This window comes from Triturus cristatus, chromosome 2_2, assembly GCF_964204655.1.
Source record: "Triturus cristatus chromosome 2_2, aTriCri1.1, whole genome shotgun sequence".
Taxonomy (NCBI): Eukaryota; Metazoa; Chordata; class Amphibia; order Caudata; family Salamandridae; genus Triturus; species Triturus cristatus.
Genome location: NC_140582.1, coordinates 101,637,137 through 101,657,928, shown reverse-complemented (window position 1 = coordinate 101,657,928; position 20,792 = coordinate 101,637,137). Strand labels below are relative to the sequence as shown.

The 20,792-nt window shown below is 41.8% G+C and overlaps 1 protein-coding gene across 3 annotated transcripts in view; it reads left to right on the top strand.

The window, feature by feature from the left end:
- CLTA (clathrin light chain A) overlaps positions 1–20,792 on the top strand; it is a 94,810-nt gene that overhangs the window by 53,127 nt on the left and 20,891 nt on the right. Inside the window, exons 5-6 of one of the 3 annotated variants that reach the window (XM_085641107.1) lie at positions 18,259–18,312; positions 20,390–20,425. The exons of 1 other annotated variant lie outside the window; for it this stretch is intronic. In XM_085641107.1, coding sequence (XP_085497233.1) covers positions 18,259–18,312; positions 20,390–20,425 — 90 coding nt within the window. The remainder of the gene's footprint in view (positions 1–18,258; positions 18,313–20,389; positions 20,426–20,792) is intronic. One more of the 3 variants, XM_085641108.1, reaches the window with a different exon arrangement.

The following is a 20,792-nucleotide window of genomic DNA, read 5'->3' as shown; positions in this document are numbered from 1 at the left end:
ATTTCCCTAGTTTCCCATAACTGACACCTTCTTTGTGTCCAATAAATGCACTTATTTTGTGGCTGTGCACTGCACTCAGCCATCACTCTTCCTGCATAGTACTCTGTGGCCCCATGGTCCCAGGGACCAGCCCACTTCCCCCGTCCTTAAATACCTTGTAGGCAGTGTGATACGAGTTACTCAACACACAGCATTATTTTGAGGAAGTGTGAGATCCAGAGGAGGCAGACACCCTAAAGCCCTTTATACATCTAACCTCAGCTGAGGTTCTTAGTTGTTGATGAAGTAGTGGATGCTTTTTAATTTGTAAACTAAACTGACTATGGAGTTCCCTTTCATGAAACTCTGCTGTGGCTCACCTCCTTGGTCATTGCCGCTGGTGCTGAATACAATAATAGGAATTTGTCCATTGTGCGGTTGACATAATGATCTCTGTTCCTCGATGCATACGCTTTACCACTGGACACTCTCTCCTTACCTTTGTAGGCCTCATTGTGGTTGAGGTTCCAGAAATACTTTGAAAAGAGCATGGAGGCTTTAAGTTTATAGCATGGGAATTGAGTGTTTCGATTGCTCTGCGTCTCACATGGTGGGAATGCTATAGGCAAATGTGCTTCCATTGCATGTGACACTTTATCACGCTTTTCATCTCCAACAACTTGACTTCCAGGGAATAATCCTTTTAAATGTTGAGTATGGTACCTGAACACAGGCAGTGTCTGTCACTCACCGAAGAGCACATATATAAAAGAGGCGCACCAGTTGCGCGATAAACTTTGCATGCCAGATCCAATAGAAATGTTCATTTCGACATAAAGGTCTTTGGAACCTCTTTTGTACTAAACGGTTTTTAACCAGTTATTGGCCTACATGCACTGCCTCCAAGATGGAAAAGATCCCCAGAACCCAACTCGATGTGAGGTGTGGGAGCTTATCCGATATTGGTAGCTCCTAGCTCTATCACTAAACGTTAGCCTGGACAGCGATCTTTCTTCCGTTTTTTTTTTTTTTTTAACCAAGTCCTTGGATTCTACCTAAACATTGAACTGATGGATATTCCAAAGTTTGTGACCTGGCCCTTCCCTGATCTGTCTGTTTTGTCTCTTAAAGGACCATTGTTGAATCGGGTATGAGGCTGTCACTTTCAGGTTTCCAAACACTTTGCAGTGAGGGTGCCCCTTTTACCTTGTAATTAGAACCTTTATTCCTGAAAACCTTTTGTGTACATCAGTGTTTTGATCCCTAACATAACAATGAGCGGGTGGAGAGCCTTAGGTTATTTTCTATGGTCCTGTTTGAATAGGCTTAGGTACGTTCTGTTAACAGTACTCTGTAGCTATAGCAGTTTGAGGATGAGCTCATATGCGATCTTTGTGTATACTATTTTGCATCTCTCTATCTGCACCATTATAGATTACCAAGCTAGTGCTACCTAATTGTCATTTTGCAAAAAAAAGTATTTTATTGAGTTATAAATTGACACCCTTGACCCTTGTGTTAATTTGGAGCCCAGATACTAGACCTGATGTGTCTAAGTTGTCCTAAGGCTTGTGAACAGTTGGAAGGAAGCTTCTTAGGCTTCCACCTTTCAAATAAGAGCTTCATAATTGTTGCTACATTTAGTTGTGGGCAGTTTTTCTTTCAGCTATATATGATGTGGACATTTGGTAATATTTACCAGGTTCCCTCATTTGTAATCCATTTTAATGTTAATGTGTCTGGCATATGTTAATAAGCGCACTTGATATAAAGCTATATAAACTAGAGAAACTACATTGACCGAGTGGTGTTTAAAGACCAAATCCTTGTGGCACCCTGCATTACACTTCATTTGGATTGCTCTGACCCGGGGTGTCTCCAGCATTTTATGTAAAATGACCTGCTTGAAGTCAAAGAAAATAATCCAGAGCTTCCAATATTATTAATGTTGTAACTGCGACTAGTGGCCACCATATGCAAGATTGCCAGCAGTGGTCACCTTAGTACATCAGACCTGGTTGCCAGCAGTGGTGTAAACCAGTTTTCGTCAATTTGAAATACCTCTAAATGGGTAGAAGGTTACAACCATAGCTGCAAAGCTCCTGGTATCAAGGTAATAATATTAATGATTCTCTCCAGTGCTGCATTATTTATTACTCAAATATCAGCTTCAGTGATATTTTGGCATTTCAACCATTTTTTCCCCAAACATAAGGTTATGAGTTCTGAAAATGGGTACACTTTTCTCTCATATACACATTTTCAACTTTGGCATGCATATATTAATTAAGCAACATTTCCAAATGTATACAGCTGGTCTGCACACAGGAGGGCTATATACAGGTGTATGGAGAGCTACTAGTAGCCCGCAAGCTACATGCTGAAGAAGGCTGCTCTGACCTGATGAACACTTGCTGGCTTTGTTTAGGAAGGAAACAGTGGATCTGCTATTAAGTATTCTCTAATGGTCACATGCAGTCTCCGTTCTCCTGATGGATCGGACGCCTATGTTGCATGTGAGGAGGATTTGCTCGGTTTCACACAGTTTATCCCCTCTCCTCTCAAGACTATACTGGAAAACGTGATTACAAATATGTCTCTAATTATCCAGGTCTCAGTGATTGATTAGTTTATTCAAGAGTGGGTGGGATTGTTGTATGTTTTAGTGGTTGGAAAAACCCAGTTCAGAGTGATATGTTTACCATGCCTGTTGGCTGTTAGTGTGGGAAAGAATTTCTTTGTGCACTTTGTGCACAAGGTGAGTCTAATCCTTTGCTCTAATGGTCTAGGCTTGTCACGTGGTCCCCTCGCAGACGTTTGGGGTAAGTGAAAGGTGGGTGAAGGGATAGTGTCAACAAATCCAAATGAGGAAGGTGGGCAATGATGCAAGTTAGGATTGTTTAACATAACTTTCCCGACTTAAGTTATTTTGACCTTGTCAAATATATTGCCTGGTAATTCCTTCGTTTTCAGTATGTGCGCAGCATTAACTCCAATGATTTCATCCTGGCCTGTTGTAGAATACCTGGAAAGGTCTTAGTAGGAAAGTGGATTATTATTTTGGGTGGACAAGAATCAATAAAGTATTTAAGCAGTGCATATACAATTAACAAACAAATTACACAAAACACAATAACATTACTCAACCAATTTTAAAATCGAGAGAAAATTTGTTAAGTAAAATAAGACCAAAATAATAAAAATCCAATAAGGGGAAGCGGAGATTTAAGTGAAAGTAGTTTGAAAAAGCACAAAGCGCTACACTCTGGACCTTTCTCCCTCTCCATTATTTAATCTCTATTATTTTCCTCCTTTTGAAGCCTTTATGAAGAGCATCTACTTCCTCAGTCTTGTCTGATTGTCCACGATGTTAACTCATGATTGATCTTCCCTTAATTTGTATAATTTTGTGTGCCTGTTAAACACTTTAACGAAACATTTTGTAACTATAATGTAGTGATGAAAAACACATTGAGAGGAATTAAATTGAAGCTACTGGGTTGTATTGTTACAGAATGCTGAGCACCCCAGGCCTATTAAATAAAAGAAGTCTTAGGTCGCTTACGCAGTACTTCCATCTTAGTGAGAGGATGCTTCTTTACACTTTTTCACTCTTTCCTGTCGTTATATGTCAGTGTGACTTTCAGCACAGAAAAGGAGCTGAGAATCCCAAACTGTATATTAAACTAATAATTATTGAACTCTGCCTCTCACCTCGACATGGCCCTGATAGGAGGTAGACCTTAAGATCCAACCTCCTCTCTTGGAAGGGAAAGATACCACCACACAGCATAGTTAATCCACATTAAATCTGAGAGCTTGATTACTGAAGTTTTTAATGCAAGCGGCATTGCCAGGCTGAGAGCACTGTATGGAAATTCTGAACAAAGCCAGGAAACCTTTTGAAGCAATATGCTATTAACTTGACAGTAGTACTTTTTAGTTCCTTGCATGAAAGCCAAACACTATTTTTTAATGGAGTAGAGAGGTGTGTGGTTCAGCCACCTGCCTAGTAAATGCATACATGATCTCTCTGGTTGTGTCACAGCTGCTATTACATGCCAAACAATAATACTCCTCTAATGTCTGTTCTTGAAGACGCGTAGATGGGTAGTGTTTTGTATGACTTTAAAAAGACACACTTCTCTTGATAGAACATCTGTCCCTTTAAGAGAAGGGATTAGAGTGTTCCGTCCATGAGCAGACACAAAAATGAGATCAAGGTTATTTGATGTGGAAATTTCCCTTTTGGCTGAAATTACATCTGCTAAAAAATATTAAAGAAATATGTGCTTAATCTGGTCATGAGGTCTTCTGCACCACCTGCCCTTTTACGCGCTCTAAATAAATCTGTTTGCTAGTATTTTGTAACATAACACAGCTAGCAGAACATTCTATGTACACTATACAACTTAATAGATCTTTTGGAGACTATTTTTATTGACCAAGAAATTCATAGTCGCAGAGCTCTTTGGTATCCTTTGGGTCTCTTGAACTCAGTCTTCAAGCTGGATAAATGCAAATGAACGGACCTTATGAAGTACTTTCACCAGCTAGATGTTGCGAACTCCAGAGGAAAAAATGGTTTCACTGTGGAGAAAAAACACAAGTGTGTATTTGCACAGAGGGCTCCGTCCCCCAATGCAGACACAGGTACAATATGTAAACTACATCCCTATCCCAAACTTATCACAAAGTCCCATTTTGTGCCCACCCCCTGTACTGTATAGATCAAAAACAAGCAGCTAGACAGTCCCACCACACTCTGGCAGAAAGGAGAGGAGAAAGCAGTGTTCCACTCCGACCCATCAAGGTGGAATTGTATCATGTATGATGTCACTGTTTTGGGACTATGCCCTCAGCTTGCCATCATCCACCCCGGACCTACTCAACCACGTCACTAGTATCTGCTAAATATTAAGGATACCTTAATTGTATAAGGGATTGGATATTGGTAAATCCCTTCCTGCCCAGAAGTTCAAAATGTTCCTCTTTGGAGGGGAAAAAACCAACGCAGCCTTTCTGACCGAAACCTGGTTCCATGCGGAAGCAGGACTGGATATTACTCAAAGCCTGCTTCCAGGCTATCACATATGTTTTAGAGCTAGATTAGATAAGAAGTGAGGGGATTGCCATCATCTTCAAGGATGCCTTAAATTGTTACTTTAACCCAAACCTCTCACAGACTGCGAAAGTTTGGCATTTGCCATCTCCCTGCGCCCCTACATTTACCTTCTCTGCTTGCAGGTCCCCTGGCCCATACAGCCACTTTGCCCAGGACCTTCCGGATATAATTGCCCGTTGGGCAATCAGTAAACCAAACTTAACTTTACTGTGCGACCTCAATATTCACCTGGTAGATTCTGCAGGTCCGCTAGACTCTGGGTTTCTGAATAATCTCTGCTTTACAAATGCCTCAAAACATTCACAGCCTCAAACATTCATGGCCTCAAACATGAGAGGTCACCTGCTGGACTCCATTTTTTCTAATGGTCCCCATCAGAACATCCTGGACCCTAGCCCGGTATTGTGGTCAGACCATTTTTGATCCCCCTTCTTCCTGAACATCCTGAGTGGTAACCCACTCCCTAGTCCAATCACCAGGAGAGACCACAGCTGGCCAAATTGAACAGCGAAAAATGGAAACATACCCTTAGGGATATTAGACCTGACTTAGTCACAGACCCGCGGACTGCGAACGACAAGATTATACAGTGGATAAGTCACTCACTGGACCTGGTCATCCCTATAAAAACTCTTACTTGGCGTACCAAGGACAAATCCACCCCTTTGTAAACCCTCTACCTCGTGGCACTAAAAAAGGTGTCTAAAAAAGCTGAAAGCAAATGCGGTAAAGACAATAGAGAATCAAGTAAACGAGAATATCAAGAAACCTTGAGAAGATACCACTCTGAAAAGTGCAAGCAGTCCACTACGAAGCAAGGATCAACCACACTTCCAATTCCGCGATGTTTCTGATCGTGAAAGCATTGCTGGAACCCACATCAAATAGCGCAACTCCCGAACGTATGGCAACAAGCTGTAATGACCTTGAGAGATACTTAGAAATAATTACATGCATTTATCTAGCATTTCGCAAACCCGACGGGGACTCAAGCCTCAGTTTAGTCACTAATAATCAAGCAGTGGAGGAAAGATTTCTAGTGTACTTTCCCAGTCTCACCCCTGATACCGTCACAATGTTATTTAGCAAAGTCAAATCGGGTTCTCCACTTGATCCGGCCCCACAGCACTTTCTTTCTATGTGGCTGAACTCACCATCCTGGCTATGTAAGAAATGGACAACTTATCTCTTGCAAAAGGAATAGAGCCCCTGACATGGAAACATGCCATGGTCAAACCACTTCCCAAAAAAACCTACCCTGGACCCCATATGTCACAAAGACCAATCTAGGAACTCCCAGGTTTCAGTAAAGTCGTAGAGAAAATGTAAATCGGCACACCTCGGATTTTTCAGAAACAATGTCCTACATTCTACCCAGACTGGTTTTTGCCCTAAACACAGCACAGAAACCGACCTCTTGGCGGAAGTAGAGGAGTCAAGAATGCTGCTTCATTGAGGGTGTACGACAGCCATCGTACTCCTTGACCTTAGTGCAGCATTAGACTTGGTAAAACCATGGCATCCTCATTAAAACAACCAATAATGCACGTGTTAGGGGACTGGCGCTTAAATGGCTCATCTTTTTGCTGAAGGTCATGACTTTTGAAGTCTTTGACAGATCCTGCTCATCAGACATCTTTCCATTGAAGTGTGGAGTACTCCATGGCTTGTCCCTGAGTTCGCTGTTCAATGTGTCTGTTAGCAGCAGATATTGTACTGTCATACTGTATAGCCATGGTATTGTATGCCGATGACACCCAGTTGGTGTTATCCCTCTCCCAAGGACGAGATCCCCAATCCCCCACTCTGAGATCTTTGCTTGGAAAAAAATAGCAAGCTGGATGGCCGAATCCTGCCTTAAATTCAATCGGGGAGAAAACCGGGTTCATGGTACTAGGAAACATTAATCCACATCTGGACAAAGGCTGGCCAGATTGCCTGGGCATACCCCCTGCCCCCAATGCGGTATTAAGAGTCTAGGTGTAGGGTTGGACAAAGCATTAGGTTTGGAAGACCATGCCACTCAACTCTGCTACGGCATTCTCAGAATGCTCCACAAAATATTACACCTGCTCACCCTCCTCTTCAGAAGGCTGGTGGTCCAGGTACTAATTCTCTCTTGCCTGGACTGCGAGAATTCATTATACCGGGTAGCGCCAAAAGCTGTTATAAAAAAACTGCTAGTGGTGCAGAACTCAGCAGCCCGAGCTCTGCTTAATGTCCCCCGACGCAACTGTGCCCAGCAGCCCTAGCCACTCTTCATTGGCTACTTTTCCAGCAGAGGGTCAAATTTTAAACCCCGTGCATCACTTGTGGGGCACCTCAGATTAAAGGCCCTTCCATTCTCAGACCGCTGATCTCCCTGTATATGCCAAATAGTCCCCTGTTCCACCAATGCCCGACTCGCCACTGGTCCATCCATTTGAAGAGAAAGAAATGCAGGGCGGTCCGTTGGCTATAATGCGGCCAAGTTATGGAACTCCCTTCCTCACCCAATGAGACTGGCTAACGATGAATTCTGGTTCTGTAAACTTTTAAAAACATGGCAGTTTGTTAACTGTTTGACAGCTAATTTTCCCTGCCACCACAGTGATGTATTGTGTGTTGCGTTGCCAGCACTGGGATACCTACTGGTAGCCATGCTCTATATAAAAACGAATAGAATAGATCTAGTGCTTACTAATTCTCTAACCAACTGACTGTGTACTTCCTGCTCACAAATTCCTCAATTGCAACTGTAACAGGTGACCATTGCTCTGTGCACTCTGGAGTAACGCCAGGGATTGGATGGTCATGTGTTTCATACACCTTTTAGACCAACTGACTGACATTGTAAGAAACGGTCTCCAGTCCAGAGCTCTCAGTTTTGGTCCGTTATAAACACTTGAAGGCATTTCATTACAAAGTATGCACTGTACAGAAGTAATATGCTACACACACAAAATGCCAAAAGACAACATCGTGGCTATAGCCAACGCTATTGGGAAATGCAAGAATAAGAAAATGGGAAATAAAAACAGGTACTAAATCACTGACATAGTTTACCTTTACCTTTTACAACTGCAGACCATATGATTATAAAGAGTAGGCTTTAGAGTGACAGTAGTACATTTATGGGGGGGTGCCTAGTAACAAAGTTGGAAATGTTTTTGGTGTCAGTCTGTCAGAAATCTGTCCCTGCATTGTTCAAACTATTTCATTGTCTGACCATGAAAGGGGTCTTGCAGTATTAAACATTCCCCCTATCCCAATCAGGGAAGAAGCCTACACAGAGTGCAGGTGTGAAGTCTGGATTTTTGGCTATGGGGGTGTTTGGGGATTGGAAATTAGTCAGGCTGCCCTCAACTGCCGCCCTTTCTCGTACCTCGAGTACCTTCCTGGTTGGTGTCGCCATGTACGCACTACGGGGATGATGGGACTTGGGGAGCCAGGCCAAGTCTCAGAGAGTTCTGCAAGCAACCTCCCGGTCCATTGGAACCAATGTTTTACGCTCTCCCCGACAACACATTCCGAGATAAAACGTAAATGGGCTGCCCGGTAGTAATCTAGAAGGTTGAAGCAAGCCAGACTCCCTCAATTTCTGAGGAGCATAAGCAGAGTATTGGAGATGCGCAGCTGGTTCCCTTTCCAGATGAAGGATCGGAGATCCCGTTGCATCTGTCAAATATCCTCCACAGAGATGGGATTGGAAGTGCTTGAAAAAGATAGAGCCACCAAGGAAGGGTGTTCATTTTGACCACATTTACCCGACAACCCAGGAGACAGACATCCAGCGATTTCCACCGGCACATGTCCTCCAATATGGCCCTGCGGCAGCGTGGCCATTTAGCCCGGATCCAAGTCTGCAAAATTCTAGTAATAGTAAGGCCCAGGTATTGAACGTGATGGGTCGTCCATTGGAAGGGAGCCAGTCCCTGCAATTGCGGGAGTTGTAGTGGAGGGATGGTCAGGTTGAGTGTCTTTGATTTTGTCCTTGTTGATTTTGTAGCCCGAGTCTACTTCAAACTCCTGCAGGTTCTGCACCACTGCTGGGAGAGTAGTCGTTGGCTCAGTCAGTGTCAAAAGATCATCTGCATAAAGCAGGACCTTGTGTTCTCGCCCTCCAAATGATATGGCGGCAACATCCCATGCCTGGCGAAAGCAGATTGCCAACGGTTCTACAACCGGGGCAAATAGTAGAGAGAACATGGGGCTACCCTGTTTGGTGCCGTGCTGGAGCTCAATGGTTTGGTAAGTTGGCCATTCACCCAGATGGTAGCAGTCGGCATGGCACATGAGCCAATAATTTTGCTAACCATGACGGAACCCTGCCTATCTTGATAAGAACAGCTCTCAAGAAAGCCCAGCTCAACCTGTCGACGAATGCCTTCTTGGCATCTAAGGACAGAAGAAGGGCAGGGATGCTATGAAAGTGAGCCTTTTCCACCAAGTGTGCGAGGCACCTGGTATTTTATGGTCCTTGCTGGTGTTGAATGAAACCCACCTGATCTGGCTCATTCAAGCCTGGCAGTAGGAGTTCTAACTGATTGGCCAGCATCTTAGTGTAGAGCTTGGCGTCTGTGTTCAATAATGCAACGAGCCGATAGGAGGAGCAAAAAGTAGGGTCCTTGTCTAGTTTGGGCATGCTGTCTGGGTCTGGGGTTTCTCTCACTGAGAGTCTCCCTAGAGCTTTTCTAGGTTCTGTAATGCGGGCATCCAGGTACTGGGTTATCTGTGGGTCTAAGATCGGCCAAGGGCAGTCCCGAAGGTACAAGTGTATAGTGGCCTGATCTTCAACCCCACTAGTGTAGAGTGTCTGGTAGTAGGCCATAAAGGTCTCCTGTTTGTCCAGTTGCCAGCAGGAAGGTGCACGCAGGAGCCCACCCAGAGGGCTCAAGTCAGTTCTACATGTTGCTTAATCGGAGATGGACATGTCTGATAAGCCTGCTGATTCAAGGCCACACAACAAGAAGCGCTTAAGGAACACATCATTGATGCAGGAATAAGATAAATGGACATTAGAGTAGATAGAGTAGTCCTGCTCACCAGGTGGAGATATCGCAGGCGTCCACTAAGCCGGCGTTGGTGAAATCTCTCCTATGTTGGCCCAACATAGCTCCCGTGCCCTGCAAGTGGGTAGTTTTCCTATCAAGCACAGGGTCCCAAACTTAAGTTCAATCCCCTAAGTGAGGGAGCGGAGACCAGGAAAGAAGTCCCAACACAGTAGCCTAGGGCTGCTCAACTTAATCACTCATTCAAGGCAAGTGACCACTACTAAGCAACCCAATCAGCCCCTCATTGTAGGTGACATTGAGTCACAGACGGGTAGGTCCAACTCCAAGGCTGTGGGCCCTGCAAGGGAAGGATTAAGATTAGCATGGCAGTGTGTTCCAACATCACAGTCAAAGGTAAAGCTGTAGTCCGGACCACCAGAGACAGTCCAGCAGCGCTATCGAAGTTCTGGGAGGAAATCCGTATCCTGTTCTGCAAATGCGCAAGTATGGCCCGCTTTACAGAGCGGAGGGACCTTGCTTTTTGGGTATCAAGGGTATTTTGGAGGGTTTAGGGTGGGTATAGGTTTTGGGGTATCGAGGGTAATTTTAAGGTATAGGGTGGGTATGAGCTTTTGAGTGGCAAGGGTAATTTTCAGGTGGATATGGGTATTTGAATTGTGTGCGTATGTATACACATATATACATACATATATTTTTAACAGGTGTGTGTGTGTGTATATATATATATATATATATATATATATATATATATATATATATATATTCACTGAAAAAACCATGGGTTTCACACACGTTATAGTTAGGAATTAGCATTTAAAAAACCTTAGAAATTCAGTGAAAAAACCATAGGTTTCACACATGTTATAGTGAGCTGGACATTTTACTCGTAAAAAACCAATGAAATTGCCCCGTTATAGTTAGTTCAGCTAACTATAACTTGCGCGCCCGCAATGCACTGCTGATGACGTCACATATTACATCACTCATGACATGGTCAGTGACATCACTCATGACATCACTGATGACATCTCAAATGACATCACTGATGACATCACTGATGACATCATCCAGTGAATGTGTGTTTTTCTGAAAATTAAATATGTTTTATATATGTATATCTCAAGGTCGATGGAAGAATAAATGGGTATATAAGTGTCTAAATGGATGATTTGTTTTTGAACAATTGATTGTTTAACTGACTGATTAAGTGTATCTTAGGGAATACATGGCTTAGTGAGTAATGTTTAAATATGTATATATCTGTATCAGTCTCTCACTTTGTGTATAAGTGGCTGCATGGGTTGGTGAGTAGCTACATGGGTGACTATATAGGTTATTAGTTGGTTTTTTGAGTATCAGTCTGAGTGTCTGCATGGTTCGGTGGGGGGTATTACGTAGTGCATAGGTGCATGAATGAGTGACTCACTGTTTGTGTGTGTTGAAGACAGCATGTGTGCAGGACTGCATGGGTGGATGAGTGTGTGTATGGGTGTGTTAGTGAGTGAATGACTGTCTCAATAGTGTCTTTATGAGTAACTACATATGTTTTAAACTAGTATATGTGACTATTGGTGTATATATGTGAGTATATGCAAGGGTGAGAGATTGGAAGAGTTCCTGTATGAATAAGTATGTGTTTCTATAAGTGATTGTTTAAAAGACTAAGTATGTGTAAGTTTCCGTAGAAGTAAGTATGGTGGTGTGTGTATAACTGTATATGCAAGTAAATGTATGTTTGATTCTTTATTAGCACGAGTGACTGTGTGTGAGTAACTCTATGCATGAGTGGCATTGTGTAACAGGATGTATAGGTGTATGAGTACATATGATGAGTGAGTACATGTATGAGTGACTGTATTGGACTGTTGGTGAATGAGTGGATGTGTATGTGGATCTTAGAATTACTGAAGAGGTTGTTGTAACTGGTATTGGTATGTCCATTGTTTTGAAAATTTTAGTCTCTATTTTTGAATGTGTGTGTCAAAGGTTATATTAGGGTGAGAGGAGGTCTACCACTCTATCACAAGGATAATGTCATCAGTGATGTCATTTGAGATGTCATCAGTGATGTCATGAGTGATGTCACTGACCATGTCATGAGTGATGTAATATGTGACGTCATCAGCAGTGCATTGCGGGCGCGCAAGTTATAGTTAGCTGAACTAACTATAACGGGGCAATTTCATTGGTTTTTTACGAGTAAAATGTCCAGCTAACTATAACATGTGTGAAACCTATGGTTTTTTCACTGAATTTCTGAGGTTTTTTAAATGCTAATTCCTAACTATAACGTGTGTGAAACCCATGGTTTTTTCAGTGAATTTGCAAGGTTTTTTAAATGCTAATTTTTTTTTTTTATTTTTTTTAATTTTTTTTAGTACGCGTACCGTAAGCTCACGGTAAGCGTACGGTTTACGCAACGTCCGTAATTTTCCTACGCTGCTTGCGTATAGTTACGCAATTTGCGTAGCCGCGCGTACTCCGCGTGGGACGCGTACGCGTGTACGCTACACGCGCACGTTACGCGGAAGTGCCGGGAGTGACTGTTATGCGCATGCGCGCAAGCGCGTGTCTTTTTTACGCGCATGCGCACTTTTGCCGTAAGCGTACCGTAAGCGTACCGTAAGCGTACGGTAGGTCATGTGATCATGAAACACAACTTTTGATTGGTTGAAACTACTTTCAGTTCTAGAACTCTCCTACACCACACCCATTCCCCTCATTTCTGCTTGTGATCCCTTGGGAGAAGGAGCTGGTTTGTCTTTGGGATACGATGGCAGAACAGCAGAGCTCTTCTGAGAGTGAGGCTAGCACTAGCAGCACTGTCTTGAGGCAGAGATCGAGGAAACAAAAGCCCTCTTATGTATGGGATTATTTTACTTTTCCTGAAGGCCAGCAAAAGGTAAATGCACCCTTAGTGACTTGTAAGCTGTGTAAGCGTGTACTTTCTAGAGGTAATCCTAACAGGAAGTATTCCTTTGGGAATCACACCATGAAGAGACACCTCCAGGATGTACACAGAAGGACACATGGTCATCTTTTTGGAGGTAACTCTTCAGAAAGACGAGCCAGTACATCCACAGTAGCTCAGCCTGAACCATCATCTGCAGGGCTGACTCCTTCTTCTGCAGGTCAGGTGAGCCCTTCATCTGTGGGGGGAGAATCTCCTTTTGCTGGCCCTCTGGAAATGAACCCACGATTTCGGAAGGTTGATATTCATTGCACATTTTGTAAAGATCTAATTTGCCATAGGGAGACCAGTGTTTCCCTAGTGAACAACAAAATAGATCAGCACATTTGTCGCTTTGAATAATTTTCCCATGCTTCCTTTCCTCTGTCCCTGCATGAACACAACGGTTGTTTTAAGAGCCAACCTTATCTTTCATCTTTTTTTTACATATGTTTTTAAAAACTTTTTTTTATTTTTTTTTTACGGTGCGCGTACTTTTTTTTTTAAAACACTAAAAATCATTTATCACATTACATTGTCCTTGAGAGACTACAATTATTATTATTGACTTACCATACTTACTGAAAAAATATTTATTCATTTGTTTTTTTTAAAAATAGTTTTAAAAATGTTTGTAGTTTTCGAAAATTTTCTATATCTATCTGGAAAAAAAGAAAAAAGTATTAATATTTTTAAAACATTTTATAATACAGTACACATATTTACATTTTTCAGACCAGCACCATTTGTAACCTGGGTGACTGCCTACACTCCAGCAAGGGCAACCAGCCTTAGTGATGCTGAATGTATTTGCATTACTGACTGAAACCTCAAACCCCACTCGCTTGTGAATACTGTCCATGATTCCACATGGTAAGCAGCTGGGTGTGTGCTAAGAGTCTGCTTCTGCACCAAAAAATGGCTCCCCCTTTCCATCTAATGCAACTGTGAAATCACCAGAGCAATACGCAATAAATCTCTGCCTATAATTCCTCTCTGCACACAGAGTCATGTTTTCACATTAGTCCCAAAACGAAATTTCTTTGCCAATTTGAAAGCACACTTACTGCTCTTTTTTTTATCGGCGCAAGTGAAAATCACTTTTTACAAGTGAAAATCACTTTTACAGACTGACACATTATGAAACCACTTTTTTTGATTTATTTAAATGCACATGTCCAAACTGTTTTTTCAGACCACCACCATGTGTATTCTCGGTGACTGCCTACACTCCAGCAAGGGCAACCAGCCTTAGTGATGCTGAATGTATTTGCATTACAGACTGAAACCTGAAAACCCCACTCGCTTGTAAATACTGTGCATGACTATACATGGCAAGCACATGGGTGTGTGCTAAGACTCTACTTCTTCCCCCAAAAATTCGCTCCCCCTTTCCATCTAATGCAACTGTGAAATCACCAGAGCAATACGCTTTAAATCTCTGCCTATAATTCCTCTCTGCACACAGAGTCATGTTTTCACATTAGTCCCAAAACGAAATTTCTTTGCCAATTTGAAAGCACACTTACTGCTCTTTTTTTTTTTTCGGGGCAAGTGAAAATCACTTTTACAGACTGACACATTATGAAACCACCATGTGTAACTACAACAAAAACAATTTCCATTTCTATTATTCTTTTCTTAAGTTACCACATACATCCCCTCTCAAACTGTAAACTCACCTTTAAAATTAGTTAGTTGTGAAAGAAATGTGACACTCAAACAGCAGATTATCAGAGCCAGGATCTCTGTTGTGTTCACCTCTCTCCTCTCAGCAGAACCAGATAATGGCAAACTTTCCCTCTATTTTTCCACACATATACTTGTAAGTTTCAAATCTCAGTGCTTCCCCCTTTTTTTCAAATGAAATTACACATTTCTATTGGTTGAAAACCAACCCTTTTCCAAAAGTACCCTTCCCCCAACTTGACTTCTGCCTAGTACCCTTCCCCCAACTTGACTTCTCCCTGCTACCATAGCAACAGCTCATGGAACACTGCTGTGTTGAGTTAGGTCAGAAGTTCGCAAAACAATGTTTCAATTCCACAGAGCAAGAGTGCTTGACTTTTCAAACCTAACAGCAAATCCATAGTACTGTTCTTTGGTTACACATTTTTTTTTACCAATACAAAACATGCTTCTATTAATTTACACATACAGCCTATTTTTTATTCTAGAATGGTATGAAACAGCTAATCAGTTCTTTTTGTTTTGAAAAAAATATGTATGCCTCCATTTCCAAACTGTCTTTCTTTTCATATTGCCATTCTACTGAAAGACACCTCCTGAGTGCATCCAGTTCTCCTTTGAAGATGTTCACAGTGTGGATTGTAGGGCACAGCTATGTCTTCTGGAGTGAAAAGTTTGCAGAGAAAACAGGTATGGTGAGAGACCTTGCTTTGCCAAATGTAGACATTAAATGGATTGGTCAGAGAGGGTTAAAGTGGCACCAATTGATGCCATTGGTGAAATCCTTCATTCAAATCCAACACCCTGACCTCATAATAGTGCACTGTGGTGGCAATGACCTAGGCACTTTGACTGGGGTAGGTCTGGAAATGCTTATGAAGGACACCTTTGCACAACTGTTTACACTTTTCCCTAAAACTGCCTTTGTGTTTTCCAACATATGCCAAAGGCAAAAATGGAACTGGTCCAATCATTTCTGTCCACAGATTGACAAAGCAAGAAAGCACGTCAACAAATCTGTTTCTGCTTTCCTCCGTGACTATGGTATGGGTGCCATTTTCCACAACAACTTGCGTTATGACATGCAAGACATTTATAGAGGAGATGGTGTGCACTTCAATGATGAAGGGAACAGAGTCTTCCTCTTGAACCTTAGACTCTGCATCGGTACTTACTTGTAGGTACCACTTAAAAAATGACTTCATAAACACAACAGCTCTTTTTAGAGCTCCCTAATATCTAAACTCTTAAATCTGCTTTTCATTTATTTTTTTTTATTTTTTTTTACCGTACGCTTACCGTAAGCTTACCGTACGCGTACCCCGTGATTTTTTTTAAAATCAATAAATGTTTTTTTTGTACTTTTCTGTCCTTCTTTGACCCCCTTACAAATGTTTGTGGGTCTGTAACTCTCCTCATTGCCCCCTTTCCTTGTTTTCACTCTTTTTTTTCAGAGTGAAATACACAAAATGGCGGCCGCCGCTTCCTGGTTTCGACCGATTCGAATGTTTACTAAGATCTAAGAGCCAATCAGAATCGCGCTCGCGCACGCCACCGTACGCTTACCGTAAGCGTACGGTAAGCGTACCGTAAGCGGGCTCAGATATATATATTGGATTTAAAGGCTATTTTCTCAGAATCTACTGAACAGATTTACACCAAACCTACAAAAGGCACTTCCTTGACCTAGGGACTACCTCTCTGCCAAATTGAGTAATTCTGTTCAGCCGTTCGGGCTGCAGCTCGTTCTAAAGGTCCTATGGAAAAATGCATGGGAAAAACGCGTTTTGGGACCCCCCTTTTATCTCAGCCCCCGCTTGACGGATCCCCCCGAGACTTTCAGGGTAGGAGCGGAGCGTAGCGCCCCACCTATTTTGAGAAATTCGCGAGGATTCGTCAACCGGCGCCAAAGTTATTCAAAATAGAATGTTGAGGTTTTCCTATGGAAACGTGGTCCTAACTATAACTACCTACTGGCGACCGCCAGTAGGTAATATGTGTGTGTATATATATATATATATATTTACCGAAAAGACCATAGGTTTCAGGTACGTTATAGTTAGAAATTTACATTTAAAAAACCTTTGAAATTCACTGAAAAGACCATAGGTTTTAGGGAAAGTTCTAGTTAGTTGGACATTTCACTCGTACAAAACCATAGAAATTCGCCCGTTATAGTTAGTTCAGCTAACTATAACTCGCGCCCCCGCAATGCACTGCTGATTATGTCACATATTACATCACTCATGACATGGTCAGTGACACTTGGAAAGGCTGAGTGTCAGCATGGAATGGAGGTATTCCAAACGAGTGGTAGATGTAATCCTGAGGCTCAGCTTTCCACTTTCCTTTCACCCACCTTGGATTTTAGTGAAATTGTATCCGGACAAATGGCATCAACCCACTTGGGTAATACTCACGTTTCTGACTGCAAATACCACAATGCATCAAACTGCATACGCCGTAATAGGCGCCAATACACGCCCACACGGGCAGGACAGATTTGAAAATAAAGCAGAGAGAACTAACGGTTGCCATCTGCATTTTTTCAGGCTCGTGAGCAAGGGCGCAGGCCCGAAACGTGTTGAGCCACTTATTGTACTGCAAAGGGCTGTGGTTGAGCTGAACTGATTGGAGCCCTCGTTGTCTGAAGGTCCTCCGTGGTGGCTCCCTCAACTGGGGCAACCTTGTGTGTGGAGAGATAGATATATATATATCTATGTGTATGTATGTTATACTTAGCTGTTGCATTTTTGCCATGCATATGCGTTTACAGCGAAAATTCGTGTAAAGTCATGCGTGTTAGTGTCGCAATAGTTGTACTGACCACAAGGTAACTGCATGCATGGTTCCATAATACAACTGGCACGTTCATGTTGTAAGTGTATTGTTGACCATGGAGCAGTGGGTTATACTAGTCCCTTACCCTCTTTATACACTCAGCTTTGTCCACTTAAATAAGGTGATGCCTGCTAAATAGTATTGTTGATGAGTTCACTGTCATGATGCTACCATAAAGGTGTTCAACTTGGAAAGCTTGGGGAGAGTTACAAAACCGTGCCTGTTGGCCAGCATAGAACAAAAAAAAGTTTGGCAGTGAGTGTTAATGTGAAGAGCAGATAGAGCATTTCCATCTTATGTACTGTTTCAGGTAGAGCCCTCCACTTTGGAATTTAGTTCTCAAACCAGTAAAACTAGGCCAGCATGAAGACCTGTTGGCACAGCTTAGAGGCATTACACGGTAGGTCGTTTGTAAATGTCCATATCTCAGATGGAAGCACAGTAGTGAGCACCAAAAGTCACTTTTCAAATGTTTACAAAAATCACCAGTTCTTTATTTTTTTTATCTTTCTAACTGTCTGTTTTATTTCAGTGCCGTAGTCCAAAACTGTCTGATTTGTTGCATGGAATAAAATAGTATCCCATCTCTGTAGCCTGCAGGAAATGTTTTCTGTTCTTTTCAACACTTTCTCTCTTTTTCCCTACCTGCTTGCGCTCCTTTCGGACCTCTTCCTGTCTAGGGTGGCCGACGAAGCATTCTACAAACAACCCTTCGCTGACCTGATTGGTTATGTGTATGTTGCAAAACTAATAATTCTTCTGTTCATTGATTGCTCTTCTGTCGTAGCCCTGCATTTTTCTAGTAGCAGTAGTTCATAGTATTCTTTTCTATTTTTGGGATGTTACAAAAAAGATTACAAGTTACAAGGTTGCTCAACTTTTCAAACAGGTGAGTTTTTATTGAGCAGGTGTAGTTTGCTTGCCATGTAGCAAAACCTTTGGATGCCATGCGATTAAAGGGTGACCTTTTACTGTCTAGAGAAGGTATATTCTTCAATTCTTGTTGAGGAAGCAAGACATTTATGGATCAAATTCATTCTGTGTACTGCAGAAGGAGCAGGGGCTTCTAATTAGTCTTGGTCTACATTAGTAGCACATAGAGAAAATGCAGATCAAAGTTAACAGGTGTTTCTGCTTCAAGGAGTATATCCCAAGTCTGAACTCCTTTGGGTGTCTTTTATTAGAAGCATTTCAGCAATTGGGTCAACTTCTTAGTCAATCAAATGTTTGGCATGAGATGATGTGACTCACAATATCTTCTGGTCTTTCATAAATTGCAAGAGAACGATGTTGGATTGATTTGCTAACAGGCTTCAAATGCATTGTATGTTAATTTTGTCGTTACAAATCTGCTTTTAGTAAACTAAGTTGGTATCCAAATCTCTCCTGAATAGACATTGCTTTCAAAATTTAGCATCACTTTTTTTTTTTTTTAAATGAAAAATTATGCATATCTGGGTCCTAAATGTCAGTAGGTCAATGCCGATGTCATGAGGCCTGCTAATCTGCTAATGGCATCATTTTCAGGCACTGTAGTGGATCTTTGACTTCCAACAAAGAAGAGTAGGTGAGACTGGTTGAATTCAGAATTTAACACATTGTCTTCACCCTTTTGACCAAAGTTGACATGAAGACCTCTAACTTAAAAAGGACATATAGGGATGAGTAGGAAAGACTGCTACTAGCACTCCCCGCAATATCACACGGAGTTCTGAGCTATATAGAGGAAGCATGGTTGTTGGGTTCACGGACCACTTGATTTTCAAACCTCTAGGCTTGTGGGTGTTGGATGAGAAGGGAGTGTGGATGATTTTGGGCACAGCTTTAATTGTGCAGTTAGGAAAGAGGCGTGGGTTTATTTTAATTTTGCTGGATGTGTTTTTCTATTAGTTCTACTTTACTTATTGTTTTGCGCACTTAACATACATTAGAATTGCAACAATTGTACCTCAGATCTGCTCTTTTATCATCATCCTGCAATTTTGTTATCTCCTGAATATTCAGCAAAGGAGAAGTACAAAATATATTCTTGTGTTTCCCAAAAAAAAAGTGTAGGAAATTGACAAAGTTGCTGTGAAGCCACAGAAATCAGGGCAATGAAGCATACTTGATTTTCAAATGTACATTGACATATTCATAGGACCTAAAGCGGAAAAGAAAAACTTTGATGTAAGCTTCAGGAGTTGTAGCTCTCTTATTTGAAACTGAAAGAGAGAGAATTTTTAACACATTTTCATATGAATAACACCAAATTTCTCAGTTTTCCAATACTACAAAGACAGCAGTTACTAGGTAACACTTATGCAATTGCTTTCCATTGTTTTCTGGTCACTTATTTCCCCCTCCCCCTTCGTAGGCTTTGTTTCACGGATGAAGCATTTGCAGAATAATTGAGTGTATGGTGAGAGCAGAAAACTGGTTGCCATGTGGTAGCTAACATTTTTGAACAGTTCTTGCCTTTTTGGGGAATGGTTTATTGAGTGGAGGTTTTAAAAAAATGTAAATACTGGTCTCTTCGATGTTGTGCTATTTATTTTGAAATGCTTAATTTGGCTGCTGATGGGCAAGGCAGATTGTGATGCCTTTTGGCAGTTTATGGGCACCCCAATGCTGACACCCAACATCGAGCAGAGTTGCAAACAGAAAGCCTACGTAGTGCTACCATTGCAACAAATCTTGCCAGCATGTTCCCTGAATGTAGACTGATCGACTAGTGCATGCTTTCAGCTTGTCATCTGCATTAAGCTCATTTTTCATTTTCTGTATCTGACTTAAACTCTTTCCTTGTTTCTTTTCTTCCTCACCTTTAAGCACAAACATAAATCATCCTTGCTACAGCCTAGAACAGTTAAGTAAAATCTTCTCACTGCCCCCTTGCACTGTCTGTCCCATGAATTTAATAGCAGTGTTGTTGCAGTGACCTGTTGTCTCCAGTGGCGTTGTCAAATGCTCATCATAATCCTGTCTGTCAAGCTGTGCCCCACACCCCTTCATGCAAGAGCCATCCTCATTGCTTTCATTTTCCCCGTTTCTGCTGTTCTTCCGATTAAATAGTACAATATTTCAGTTCCATGCTTGCTTAAGGTGTTTTCCTACCCGCGACAACTCTCCCTCAAATTGGCTGACACAAGAATTAAAGGAGATTCTTCTAGGTATATGGATTGATTAAATTTCATCTTCTAAAAAAATGTTTAGCTCCAAATCAAATTGAGTA